This window comes from Nyctereutes procyonoides, unplaced genomic scaffold (assembly GCF_905146905.1).
Source record: "Nyctereutes procyonoides isolate TBG_1078 unplaced genomic scaffold, NYPRO_anot_genome, whole genome shotgun sequence".
In the NCBI taxonomy this organism is placed as follows: Eukaryota; Metazoa; Chordata; class Mammalia; order Carnivora; family Canidae; genus Nyctereutes; species Nyctereutes procyonoides.
In genome coordinates this window covers 20,737,211-20,749,215 of record NW_026575120.1, presented here as the reverse complement: position 1 = coordinate 20,749,215, position 12,005 = coordinate 20,737,211, and the positions used below count along the sequence as shown (strand labels likewise).

The 12,005-nt window shown below is 56.8% G+C and overlaps 1 protein-coding gene across 1 annotated transcript in view; it reads right to left on the bottom strand.

Moving 5' to 3' along the window:
• Nucleotides 1–8,209, bottom strand: part of PTPRN2 (protein tyrosine phosphatase receptor type N2) — a 720,648-nt gene extending 712,439 nt beyond the window's left edge. Inside the window, exon 1 of the mRNA XM_055335454.1 lies at nucleotides 8,094–8,209. Within this exon, the coding sequence (XP_055191429.1) occupies nucleotides 8,094–8,190 (97 nt within the window). The 5' untranslated portion in view covers nucleotides 8,191–8,209. The remainder of the gene's footprint in view (nucleotides 1–8,093) is intronic.
• Between the last annotated feature and the right edge of the window lie 3,796 nt (nucleotides 8,210–12,005).

Genomic DNA, 12,005 nt, shown 5'->3' with positions numbered 1-12,005 from the left:
GATCAGGTCTGCCCCCAAACTGTTTAGCTATTTAAACATGCTTATCAAAAAACCTAAATGATATTACTATTTAAAATGTAGGGATCCCTGGGTGGCGCAGCGGTTTGGCGCTTGCCTTTGGCCCAGGGCGCGATCCTGGAGACCCGGGATCGAATCCCACGTCAGGCTCCCGGTGCATGGAACCTGCTTCTCCCTCTGCCTGTGTCTCTGCCTCTCTCTCTCTCACTGTGTGACTATCATAAATAAATAAAAATTTAAAAAAATAAAAAATAAAAAAAAAATAAAATGTAACAGTGGTGGGGCACAGGGCGGGGAGGGGCTCAGTCAGTTGAGCACCCAACTCTATTTCAGCTCAGGTCATGACCTCAGGGTCATGAGATCGAGCCCTGAGTTCAGTGGGGAGTCTGCTTGGGAGTCTCTGCCTCTCCCTCTGGCTCTCGCTCACCCCCACACCCCAGGTGTGCACATGCACACTCTCTCTCTAAAATAAATAGATCTTTTTAAAAAATAAAGTGTACTGGTAATGCTTTAAAAAATCTCAATAGTCAATTTAGCTGAGACTCGGACTCACCACAGTACTAATATTTTCAATAATAACAATATTCCACCCTGTGTGGCCACCAAACTCCAACGTTAACTGGAAAAAAAAAATGGAACCTGCAAGAATAGTAACAGCTGGGCCTGCCATTACCAAGGACTCTGCACCATCTCATAGAATCCTCTCAAAAACATGAAGAATTCGGTACTTTGCACATGGTATAAATTCAGAAAAATTACAGGTGAAGTCCTTTCTTTCCCCTTGACTTTTCCCCCTTGACCTCTAACTTAAGTGCAAACTGTGAGGACTACCAGATTGGGAAGACAAGCAACCCCTCAGTCTGCCAACGTGCTGCATGGAAACATTATCTTTTATCATTTAATTTGTGTTCTGGACCCATATCCACTCATCCCCACCATGTTTTCAGAAATCACCTGTTTCCTTTCCGTGTTTGTTATTTCACGGAATCAAGGACGGGAACACGGTGAGGCTTGGTCACACTGACGGACACCCATCCTCGGTATCTCCCATGTGGACTTATAAGCCGATCCACATGCTGCTCATACAACACTTAGACGGGAGACTAGTGACCTTAACCTAGACCTGTTTTTAGGCAAAAAATGCAGAGAGACTGAGGAAGTCGCGCGGTCTATTTTGGTAAAAGCACGTGAGCTTCTGCAGGAGAGAATGTGCCTGCGGGGGGGAAGGCGCACGGACGGACGGTGCCATGCCCCTCCTCAGGCTGGACCCCACTCCCTGCGTGGCCCTGAGCACTAAGCTCCCGCTGGTGCCTCGCCTGCCACCACTAAACACGGGCTGTGTCAGGGAACACGCGACTCACCGCGCCAGCTTCTGGCCCTACCTCAGCGTAACCACCACTCTGCACTGCCTTGAAGCCACTGCCCCAAATGGAAAAGCATCAGCTTCACGTGGCCAGTTTTCTTGGCAGCTCTGTCCCCTGACAAGTTGACCGTATTTCGCTGCTGGACTCAGAACCGACTCGCGCCATTAACACGAAGTCCTTCTCCTTTTGGAAACCAGGTCGGCCTTCCTTCTGAAAATCCCCTCCACCAAACAAACCATTTCCAAACACCCTTTGTACCTCATGTATAGACATTGCGTCAGAGCCTAAAGGCCCTTCAGGACACACGGGGACACAGAACGCCGTGTGCAGGGCGGGAGGGGCGGGGCAGTGCGCAGGAATCCTGTTCCTTCCTCTACCAGATGCCTTGGAAAGTACGGAGTGGCTGAAGGTCTCCCTGGCTTGGGCGCCACTCGATGTCCAGCTCAGGTGGACTCTCTGCGTACAGTTTTCTCATGAGAACAACCCCTCCCTCACCCCTTTGTCTGAAGCAGGCTTCTTCTTGTCACAGGTCTGCTTCCCAGTGTCGTATTACCACACGGATGACTGGCGGAGACAAGGAAACCCATGAGCACACAAGGCCGCGAACACTACGGTGGCCCCTGCACTCCTGCCCCAGGGGAGGCCAACGGCATCCAAAATCCAGTTTCCATATCTGACCATCAAGCCTCCCTCAGAGAGGCCAACCAAGTCCTGGAACTTGACATCTGGAGCAAGAGGCAACAGCCAAGCCAGAGAGTCAGCCCAGCCCAGCCCCGCCACTCTGGACCAAAGAGCAATTTCAAATTCTGTCCAACAGGCCCACAGAGCCCCCGGGCCCTGAAGTTCCTTCGGAAAGGCAACCTGACAAGTGGAAACCCCTCTGACCCGGCAGCAGTAAGAGGGAGACCTTCCTGTCCCCGTGGCATTACAGAGACACATTGCTGCAAGAGTGCACAAGTCCCTCCTGCCGGGCTCTGCATCCCAGGGCCATCCCTGCCTCATCCTGGGGTTGCCCGCTGCAAGGAGGAGACTCGGGGCCCAGGGTCCAATCCCAGCACCAAGTGTCTCACGGCACTCTGCTGGGCCACCACAAGCCTCAGTCTTTCCATCTGTAAAACGGAAGATGCAAATGCCCACTTATCGGGGTGTTTCTGGCAAGAACCTGTGATGGCACGTGGAGGGTTCCAGACGTTGCCAGGGGCTCAAGGGACAGGGCAGGCTGTCCCCACAAAGGGAGAGAGCATAGAGCCACGCTGGCCGGAAGGGGCTGTTCTATCGCCTGCCGTCAGAATCTATATCTGGAACAATCCACCAAAACAAAAAGCTCCATTTCACTATACTAATTCACTTCTAATTAAATGTAAAAAGAGAAAGTGAAAAACAAAATAAAATAAAAAGAGGAAGTGCCCCCAATCTGTTTGCTGACTAACCCCTCCCCACCCCCTCCACCCCCGCCCATTCCACGGCCCTCACAGCCCCATGTCTTGACAGGGAGCATCCCTGCAGTTTCTGAACCATGGGCAGGAGCTGGGGGAACAGAGGAAAGAGCCACAGCACCCTGTTTTCCACCTCCTCCTGCAGACGTGAGGCCAAGCGATGGTCACCGAGCTTACTTATTTCTTCACATCGCGCACACACAACAATCGCTTTATAGAAGGACAGAAACACATCAGCTGCCCCCGCCCCTCTGTCCAAAGTTCAGAGCCCTCCACTTACAGGGGCGTGTCCACTCATTAGCCAGAAGCCACTAACAAACAAAAGACTCACTGAACAAGTGAACAGAGGTGTTTCCAAGAGAACCGCACCCCCTTTCACTTCCTGCCCTAAATATTTAGATAGCGCTTGTGGCCAACCTGCTGGAGACAGCATGAAGTAAAAGAAAAAAACTTCCTTCTTCCTTCAACAAGTAACTGTTTCCAGCCACCAGAAAAGTGCCTGGGGTTATTTTCTGCTTCTTGGCTTTTCTGGCCCCCTATCAACCAAACTTAAAAAAAAAAAAAAAAAAAAAAAACAAGTCCAGCTGGGTTCATATTCATGAAGGTCAATTTAGACTAATGTGGAAACAGCTGCCAGGTGCTTTTATGTGGAGCAGAGAGTTATCTGCTATGGATTCAGCTGTTTGCTCTCTCAGGAAACGGAACATCTTGTCAGTAACGATAAGACAGGTTCTTGTGAAGTGAGCCTCTCTGGGCCTGCGTCTACTAGGATACATCTGAATTCAGACCCTTTCTGCCCATTTCTTAAGGTTTTTATGTTTTGGTTTTTGCCTCTCCACACATAAAAGAATCCTTGAACTCGCAGTATGTACATATATCCAGAGTATCTTAAATATATGCCACCCTCAGCCAAAGGGTTATTTTTAGTTTGGGTTACATCTAGTCACAAACACCTTTTTCATCAGGAATTTTGATATTCTAATGTAATGTTCCAAGAGATCATGGTCATATAAACCTTTGTTTTGTTTTGTTTTGTTTTGCTTTAAGATTTATTTATTTATTTATTTATTTGAGGGAAAGAGAACAAAGTGAGCATGGGGAGGAGGGAGCAGAAGGAGAGGCAGGCCAGCAGGCTCCCCATGGAGCAAGACCCCGGGATCACCCACTGAGCCCCCCAGGCGCCCCAACAGAAACATTTCTTAATAACACCATGTACAGGGATCCCTGGGTGGTGCAGCGGTTTGGCGCCTGCCTTTGGCCCAGGGTGCGATCCTGGAGCCCCGGGATCGAGTCCCACGTCGGGCTCCCGGTGCATGGAGCCTGCTTCTCCCTCTGCCTGTGTCTCTGCCTCTCTCTCTCTCTCTCTGTGTGTGTGACTATCATAAATAAATAAAATTTAAAAAAAAAATAACACCATGTACAAGGACCACTCAGCTAAGCCCATCCTTCTTTCAAACTTCTCCTCTTCCTCAACGCATATTCCTGACTTTTAAAAAAAATTTTAAAAAGGGGGGAAAATCACTGCATTCTCAATTTAGGTAATACTGCCTGCCTTAAAAAAGAAGGGGGCGGGCAGCCCCAGTGGCCCAGCAGTTTAGTGCTGCCTTCCACCAGGGGTGTGATCCTGGAGACCAGGGATCAAGTCCCACGTCAGGCTCCCTGCATGGAGTCTGCTTCTCTCCCTCTTTCTCTGCCTGTGTCTCTGCCTCTCTCTCTCTCTGTCATGAATAAATGAAATCTTGAAGAAGAAGAAGAAGACAAAAGGAGATCAAAATAAAATGAGAATTCAGCAATTATTATCACGTAAAGGAAACAGTGACTGCTGTCAGCTGTCAAGCTCCCCAGCGAGGGCCTGGCTACACACCCCAGCCTGACCGTGGGTTTACCCTTCTGCACGGGAGCCAGAGACCCAACAGGTCTGCACATTTAGGGCCTACGCAGGTTCTGCACACACACGCCACAGGGCCTGGCACCACCACAGAAGAGGCCATAAAGCCAACTACCAAAAATTGGACTACTTGGTGCACACCAGGACAAGGTCCTGGGAACCAGGTACAAACGCAGAGTGGCTTCTTAAAGAAGAGCTGCAAGATGCAGGGATGCACAGCTTGGCTGAGAGGAAGCCATCTCAAAACCTCCTTTATTCCCTGCACGTTCCTCCAGAGTCTGACACGTGCAACTGCATCTCTGGACGCGGGAGAGGGCAGCACTCAATGCACCTGGCCCTGCAGAAGCCCGTGGTCTGCCAGCTCCCTTCCACAGAAGCCCGGGTTCCCTTCTGCATGGGGACAGGAGCTACGGATGCTGGAGGAGCCAGAGCAGGGGACAGAGCAGGCAAAGATGGCTCGCAGCCAGAAAAGGGGGTGCTCTAGGGGAGGGGAGGGCTACTCCTCACCACACACACCACAGAATCAAGAGCCATGGACCCAAGGACACAAAGTGGATGGGTGCTCTGGCAGCAGCAAGGGTACTTTGATTTCAAGTAAACAATCTCACTATCTAGTTCCCAGAGCAAGCCTCCTGCTCCTTCCTGCCCCCTCCCCAGCTCTGAGGGGACTCACTGGGAGTGACAAATACACGGGGACAAATCAGGCGCAGGGGCACAAACGAAACACCTTCCTCTAAGCCAGAGACACCGCGACCTCTGACTTCGGATTCTTCCAGAAAAATGTGCATGAAAGGTTGACTCTGTCCTTTGGCAAATAGGGTCCTTTATTTCTTTAGCAAGAGAAGGGTCTTTTATAGGATTGCTCTTGAGTGTAGGGGCTGTTGGAGCTGGTTCACGAACTGGCTTCCCAAGACTGAAGCATGGCTTAAAGACCAACAGCCTACACTTGAATCAGAAGTGCATCTTCCTGAACACCTGACCAAAAGGAGGCCCTGAAACCACAGAGAAAGGCAAGGGGAGGGAGCCAAGGAGCCCCCAAGATGGAACAAAACCGCTCCGCTATCCTGGACGAGGGCCTGACACAGCGATGGGATGTTGACTGGAAGCAACATCAGATCTTCTCTCTAATGGAGATGCCACAATTCCCACCCCGTGCGGCTGATAAGGATGGGAAATTGTCACAAAGAAGCCTCCTGCACCAGAATGACATGGACGCATGGGCACGAGCAGGGAGCTAAAGCGATTACGGGGGAGGGTACCCCGGACGACAGGGCAAAGGTGGGGAGTCCACGGCACCGGGATGCTGCCAGGAGCTGCTGTGCAAACACAGTGTCACAGGATGTGGCTCAGAACAAAGAGAACAAACTCGCTCTTACTACTGTTGATCCTGGTTTCCCTGTCTGGCTCCAGTCACGACAGCCTGTACAGCAAGACCTGGTCTCAGGCCTCAGCGGTATCGAACCCCTTGTTCTAACCTACAACATTACAAGTTAGGTTAGGTGCAAGCCAGGAGCAGAAAGTCAGGTTTCTGTGAACGGCGTGTTCCCTAGGCACTGACTTGAGCTAAATGAATAAACAGGGTACCAATGGCATGGCTGAGGCCAAGACTAAGGCCTCCAGGTGACCGGTCACTGTCACTGTGCATCGCATTGTGATTTGGACCAACATACTGAGTGTGACCACAGACGAGATCCCAAAGGCTGCGGAACAGAACAATGGCGACGTATACCTTCCAGGGGTGATCGCGGCTCCCCCTGCACTTTCTGGAGACCGTACATGAATTCTGAGAACACGGGAGCCGCGTTCTGGGTGCATAGGACGTGGGGGCCTCACACGGGTGCACAAAGCTCCGTGCCGCTCCAGGTTGGATCCCCACACAGGAAGACCACACCTAGTGCTTGCTCTCTGAAGAACTGCCAGGGCACTTCCAATCACGTGGGAAAGTAGCAGGTTAACCCCACCAGCTGGAGCCCCTGAGCAGACCCGAAAGACCTATGGAGCCCACCTGCCCCAAACAGAGCCCACATGCAGGACACTCCCTGGAAGTATCAGCACGGAGGGAAAATGAGGCAGCCTGGAGCCAAGATATCATTGCTTTGTTGTGCAATATCGTCCATGATAGGTTAATTTTCTTCTCTTGAGAGCCTTCCAATTCTGGGTTTTCCTTAGCTCCCTCCCTCAGCCTCCTCTCCCTTCTTCCTCTCTCTGATTAAAGCAAAATGCTCTGACCTGGAATTCTAACACAGAAAGAAGAGTCAGGGACGGGGTCCCCCAAACCCCACAGAGCTACCCTCCCAGAAGACACCACTGAGCCTGGTTCTCCCTGACCTGAGGCCGCTGCACCTGGCCAGCTGACCCAAGGCTCTCACACCAGGTCCCACCAACCTTCCTCCCCAGTTTGGGGCAGGGTCCTGGAGACCTGGATTCCGCCCCCCCCTCCCCCCCCCCCCCCCCCCCCCCGCCCAAAAGAATGACCCGGCTGGTACAGCGCCCTCAGGGGGCACGGGACTGACAACAGCGCCCCAGTGTGGGGTCAGCGGGGCTCCCTTCCAATCAGCAGCTCGCCCTCTGGCTGGGCCCGCACGGCCCGCCAGGCCCCAGGAAGGGCAGACCTTCGGGGCACTGGTGTGCGTTAGCCCGGCCCCGCAGCCTGCGCTCTCCTCGCAGCCTTTGTTCGGGAGCCGGAAGGGCCAGCCCAGGCCCGAGCAGCCGAGCAGCCGGGCCGCCAAGCCCCGCGCGCTCTGCACGCCCCGGCCCGCCCCCGACCTGTCCAAGCCTACCGACCACCCATCATTCCGCCTCGTTTCCACAAAGCGGGCGTGCGGGGAGGGTGCGGGGAGGGTGCGGGGAGGGTGCGGGGGGGGGTTCGGGGAGGGTGCGGGGAGCGCCAGGCCCGTGGTCAGCTGCACGGGGGCGGCCCCCGGACCTGTCCCGGCCCCGCTGCCTAAGGGCCGCCCGGTCTGGCGGCGAGGCTGGGGGCGGCAGAGGTCACGCGCTGACCACGCAGGCCGGAGCCCCCGCGGACCCCGCCCCGCCGCCCCCGCCCCGCCGCCCCCCCGCCCCGCCGCCCCCAGACCAGCCCCGGCGCCTCCCCGGGGCTCCCGGCCGCCCGCGGGGGCTGACCCCGCGGAAATCCTCGCGGGGTGGGGCGCCGGCGAGGAAACTGAGGCAGGGCGCTGCGGCGAGCACCGGGAGGCGCGGCTGCCCCCTTCGCCCCTCACTCACCGCGCCGCCCCCGCCGGGAGGCCCCTCGCGCCCAAGGCCCCCCCAGCAACCAGCAACCCCGCCCCGTCCGCTCCCTCAGGCGTCCCCTCCCCCGCCGCGGACCCCCCTCGCCGAGAGGCCCCTCCCCCGCCCAGGACACCCCACTCTCCCGCAGACACTCACCGAGAAGCCCCGGAAGCGGCCGGGCTCGGGGCGCGGGCGCGGGCGCGGCGCGCGGCGGCAGCAGCAGCAGCAGCAGGAACGCGACCAGCGGCCCCATGTCGGCGGCCCGGCGGGCGGCGCTCAGTCCATGGCGGCGCGGCGCGGCGCGGCGCGGGCGGCGCGGGCGGCGGGACCGACTCTGCCGAGCACCGCTCCTCCCCGCTTCTGCCCGCGCCGCCGCCGCTTCAGCACCGGACAGCGCCGCCGGCCCCGCCCCGCCCCGCCCCGCCGCGCCCCGCCCCGGCCCCGCCCCGGCCCCGCCCCGGCCCCGCAGCGCGCGCGCGCCGGCCCCGCCCCCGCCTCGTCCGGGCCCCGCCCCCCGCGTTCCCCCCCCCCCCCCCCCACCGCGCCCCCGAGCGGCCTCGGCGCCCCCCTGTGCCCTCGGCTCCCTCCGCTTGCACCCCTGCCCCGCCAGGCCCGGGGCCGCACTGCCCCCCGCCCCAGCCGCCGCCGGAGGGACGGAACCGCACGGCCCAGCCCGGCCCTGCTCCGCTCGGCGCCTGGGCAGGTGTCCACCCGCGCTGACCCACGCAGGGACGTGGCTGGTGCCCACAGGGAGTTTTCTTTAATGTGGATGTCATGGGCCCGTAAGAAAGGGGCCTGGAGCCGGGTCTGGGGGTGTGGGGTCCTCGGCCACGGGGCAGAAGTTGGGGGGAGGACACTGCGGCCCCAGGCGCTCTGCTGCAGTCTCCGCCGCCCCCCACCCCACCCCACACCGTCAAGGGGTCCGTAGGGGACAGGGACGGGGTGGGAGGGGGCTTGTGGAGCTCCTCCCAGGAGCCTTCTGCCCCTGAAAACCTGGACAGGGCTGCAGGGGTCCTGGGGGGGGGCTCGAGGCATCAGAGGGAGCTGTGTGAGTATGAGTGTGAGTGATTCCAGGAAGAGACGTATGTGTGTGGCTGTTGTGTGCCGGTGTGGTTTGTGTGTCCATCCCCTGGACGTCCCAGTCCCCACCTGCTCCACTCAGCACTGGGGAGGCCTGCACCTCCTCTCACCCCTGCGGTCCTGCTAGCTGGGAAAAAGCTCCTTCCAGCTGTCAACCCTGAGGTCCCACTGGCCTGGGTCAATGCTTCTTCATCCTCTCACCCCTGCTGTCCCCCTGCCTGGGTCAGTGCTCCTTTCTCCTCTCACCCCCAGGGTCCCACTGGCCTGGGTCAAGCTCATTCCTGCTGCATGCACCATGCAGGTTTGTCTTTGCCGCCTGCCTCTCAGCGGCCAGCCTCCCTGTGTCCTCTCCCTCCTTGCCCCTTATCACCCCAACAAGGCTGGTCTGGGCAGGTGGGGTAGAGGGTGAGGTGGCTTCGGCTCCACCCCAGCCATCTACAGTTGGGACTAGATAGTGGGCCTGACTGCCCCAGCGTTTACCTCCTTGCTGATGCCAGGGGCCCTTCCTCATCCCATCCTGCTTAACCCTCTGTTCCTGTGCCCAAGAAAGCACTTCCTCCTTCTCTGTCTCCATCTAATGGGCAGGGACTCTGTCACCCAAAGGCCCGGGGAACTGCCCCCAAGAGAGAGCGCTGGTCCACCATGTGGGGACAGAGCAGAAGCAACCATCGTCCTCCTGCTCCACCTTTGCCCGGACTACAGAGAGCCAGCTGCCACAGAAACAACAAGAAGGAAAATAGGATCTAGATGGGCCAGAAGGTAAAGCATGTTTGTGACAGGCCCACAGGGTGATGCAGAAGCATGCGGGTATTACAGGTGACTGGTCAATGACGTCACTGTGTGGTACCCAGGGACACGTCAGCAGACAGAAGTGGAATTACCCATTCTCTGCTGTAGGTGACGGTCACCATGGTCCAGCTGCAGAGGGCGCCAGCTGGGTCTACCTGTGCCCACCGGAACACGGAGCTCACTGGGATGCTCACCCTGGGCAGGATCTCCCATGAAGGACATGGAGGAGCCATGGGCCCCTCCTGAGCCTGCATCCTGGGGGACCATCCCTGGCGTCGTTGAGCAGCACCCCCAGGAAGAGCTTGGGGTGTTCTCATTGTCTGCTGGCTCTGGACAGTGGTCTCCTGCCCCCAAGCCTGCTTCACCCCAAGGGAGGCAGCACTGGGGTTCCTGCAGGGTCTGCACAGCTAGAGGTCAATGCCCGAGAAGGGGAGAGTGGAAGCACAGAAGCAGAGTAGGGAAGGCAAAGAGGGGCGCCTGGGGGGCAGAGTTGGCCTGCCAGCAGGGCCTGGTGTACACCTGAGGTTTTGGCTCAGGTCATGACCCCGGGGTCCTGAGATTAAGCCCCAGGCTGGGGTCCACACTTGGGGGAAGGGGAGTCTGCCAGAGAGGTTCCCTCTGCCCCTCCCCCGCCCTGGTGCTGACTCGCTCTCTAAAATCGATCAATCTTTTTAAGTAAATTTTAAAAAGAAATACTGGAGGAAGCACAAAACCCACTGCGCTGTGGACGGCTTCCCAGGTGCTGGGCTCTGCTTCACATGCCTGAGATCTCCACGCCACTGAAATGACAGGAGCAGCTGACAGCAGAGCCAAGCAGCACAGGCCGAGTCCAGGGCTCATTGTGGGGCAGCCCAGCTTTCTGATCTAAAACAGGGCTGTGCATGGCTCTTTCTGGAGCACAGGCCAGGCAGATGGTCACCACAGGAATCCTCAGTGCACGACCCAGACACACGAGGAGGCAGCATGTGCGTGTCCTTGTGAGCACATGTGTGGGCGTGTGCATCCATGTGCACCTGTGTGCACATATGACTGCACCATGTGGAAGTGCGTGCATGTTCGTGTGTGCTACGTGTGCATGAGCCAGTGTGTGTGTGAAAACATGCTTGGATGCGGTACCAGGCACACGAATGCATCTGTCTGCTGTGTGTACAGCTCTGCAGCATTTCCAACACCTGCTCATTCCTGAGCCCTTTACACAGTGGCATCCCTACCTGCACTTACACTTCACGGCTTTCACTGACAAAATCCCTTAGTCCATTATTGTCACACTTACTCTTGATGATATATACGTGTGTGCCACGGTCTGCTCTGCACGGCACCACCTTACAGGTCACATGAGAATATATTCGCATTCATAGGTCAGTCCCTCATCCATGGAGACCTGCAAGCTCAGACACAGCCCTTGATCCTCACCTTTCTCTGAGGACCTCCTGTTAGGCTGAGGAGATAAGTGGGGTGGAACTACCAGGGAGAACATGGGGCCCGGGGTTGGGAGGTCAGGGTTGAGTTCTGAGGCTGCCTGTGCCAGCTCTGTGGCCTTGAATGTTGCTGAGCGGTGACAGATCAAACCAACCTGACAGTTTTGACAGCATCGGTCAGGAACTTGGGAAACATCAGAGTTGACATCACAGAATAACTGACACCCGTTTAGGACCAGAATATTCCCAGCGGGACAGCTGGGCCTCTGATTGTACACTGAGAAGGTGGTCAGCTGTGGGGGATTCCATGGGATGGTGAGAGCTCAGTTGCTGACTGCGGGGCTTGTGTCCGGCCTTACCCTGTCCCTCAGGGGACAGCCAAGTGTTCAGTGTGCTCACTGGGTTCCCACTCGACAGGGAATGGCTTTCTCAAGGAGGAGAGATCTGCAGTGTGATTCAGGGTGAGCACAGACCGCTTCTGCACATTCTGTGTGAATGGAGGCACCCGAATATGGGGTAACACGCATCCTCAATTATTAGATGCACTTTGGCCCTTACTGAACGTCATAGCAGTTTGGTTAGCTGTGACAAAATTGGAAGTATTGACTAAAACAGTTAAAACTGCCAGATTGGCCATTTGTAATTGGCTCATTCTCATCACTTAAACACAGCTAGCTAGCCGGGTGTCTGTTTGAACTGTGAACAGCGTGTGAGTCATCTGACGGTCCAGTGGCACCTGAGAGGAAAGGCAGCTGCTGGCCCCAGAGAGGCACCCAAGGGC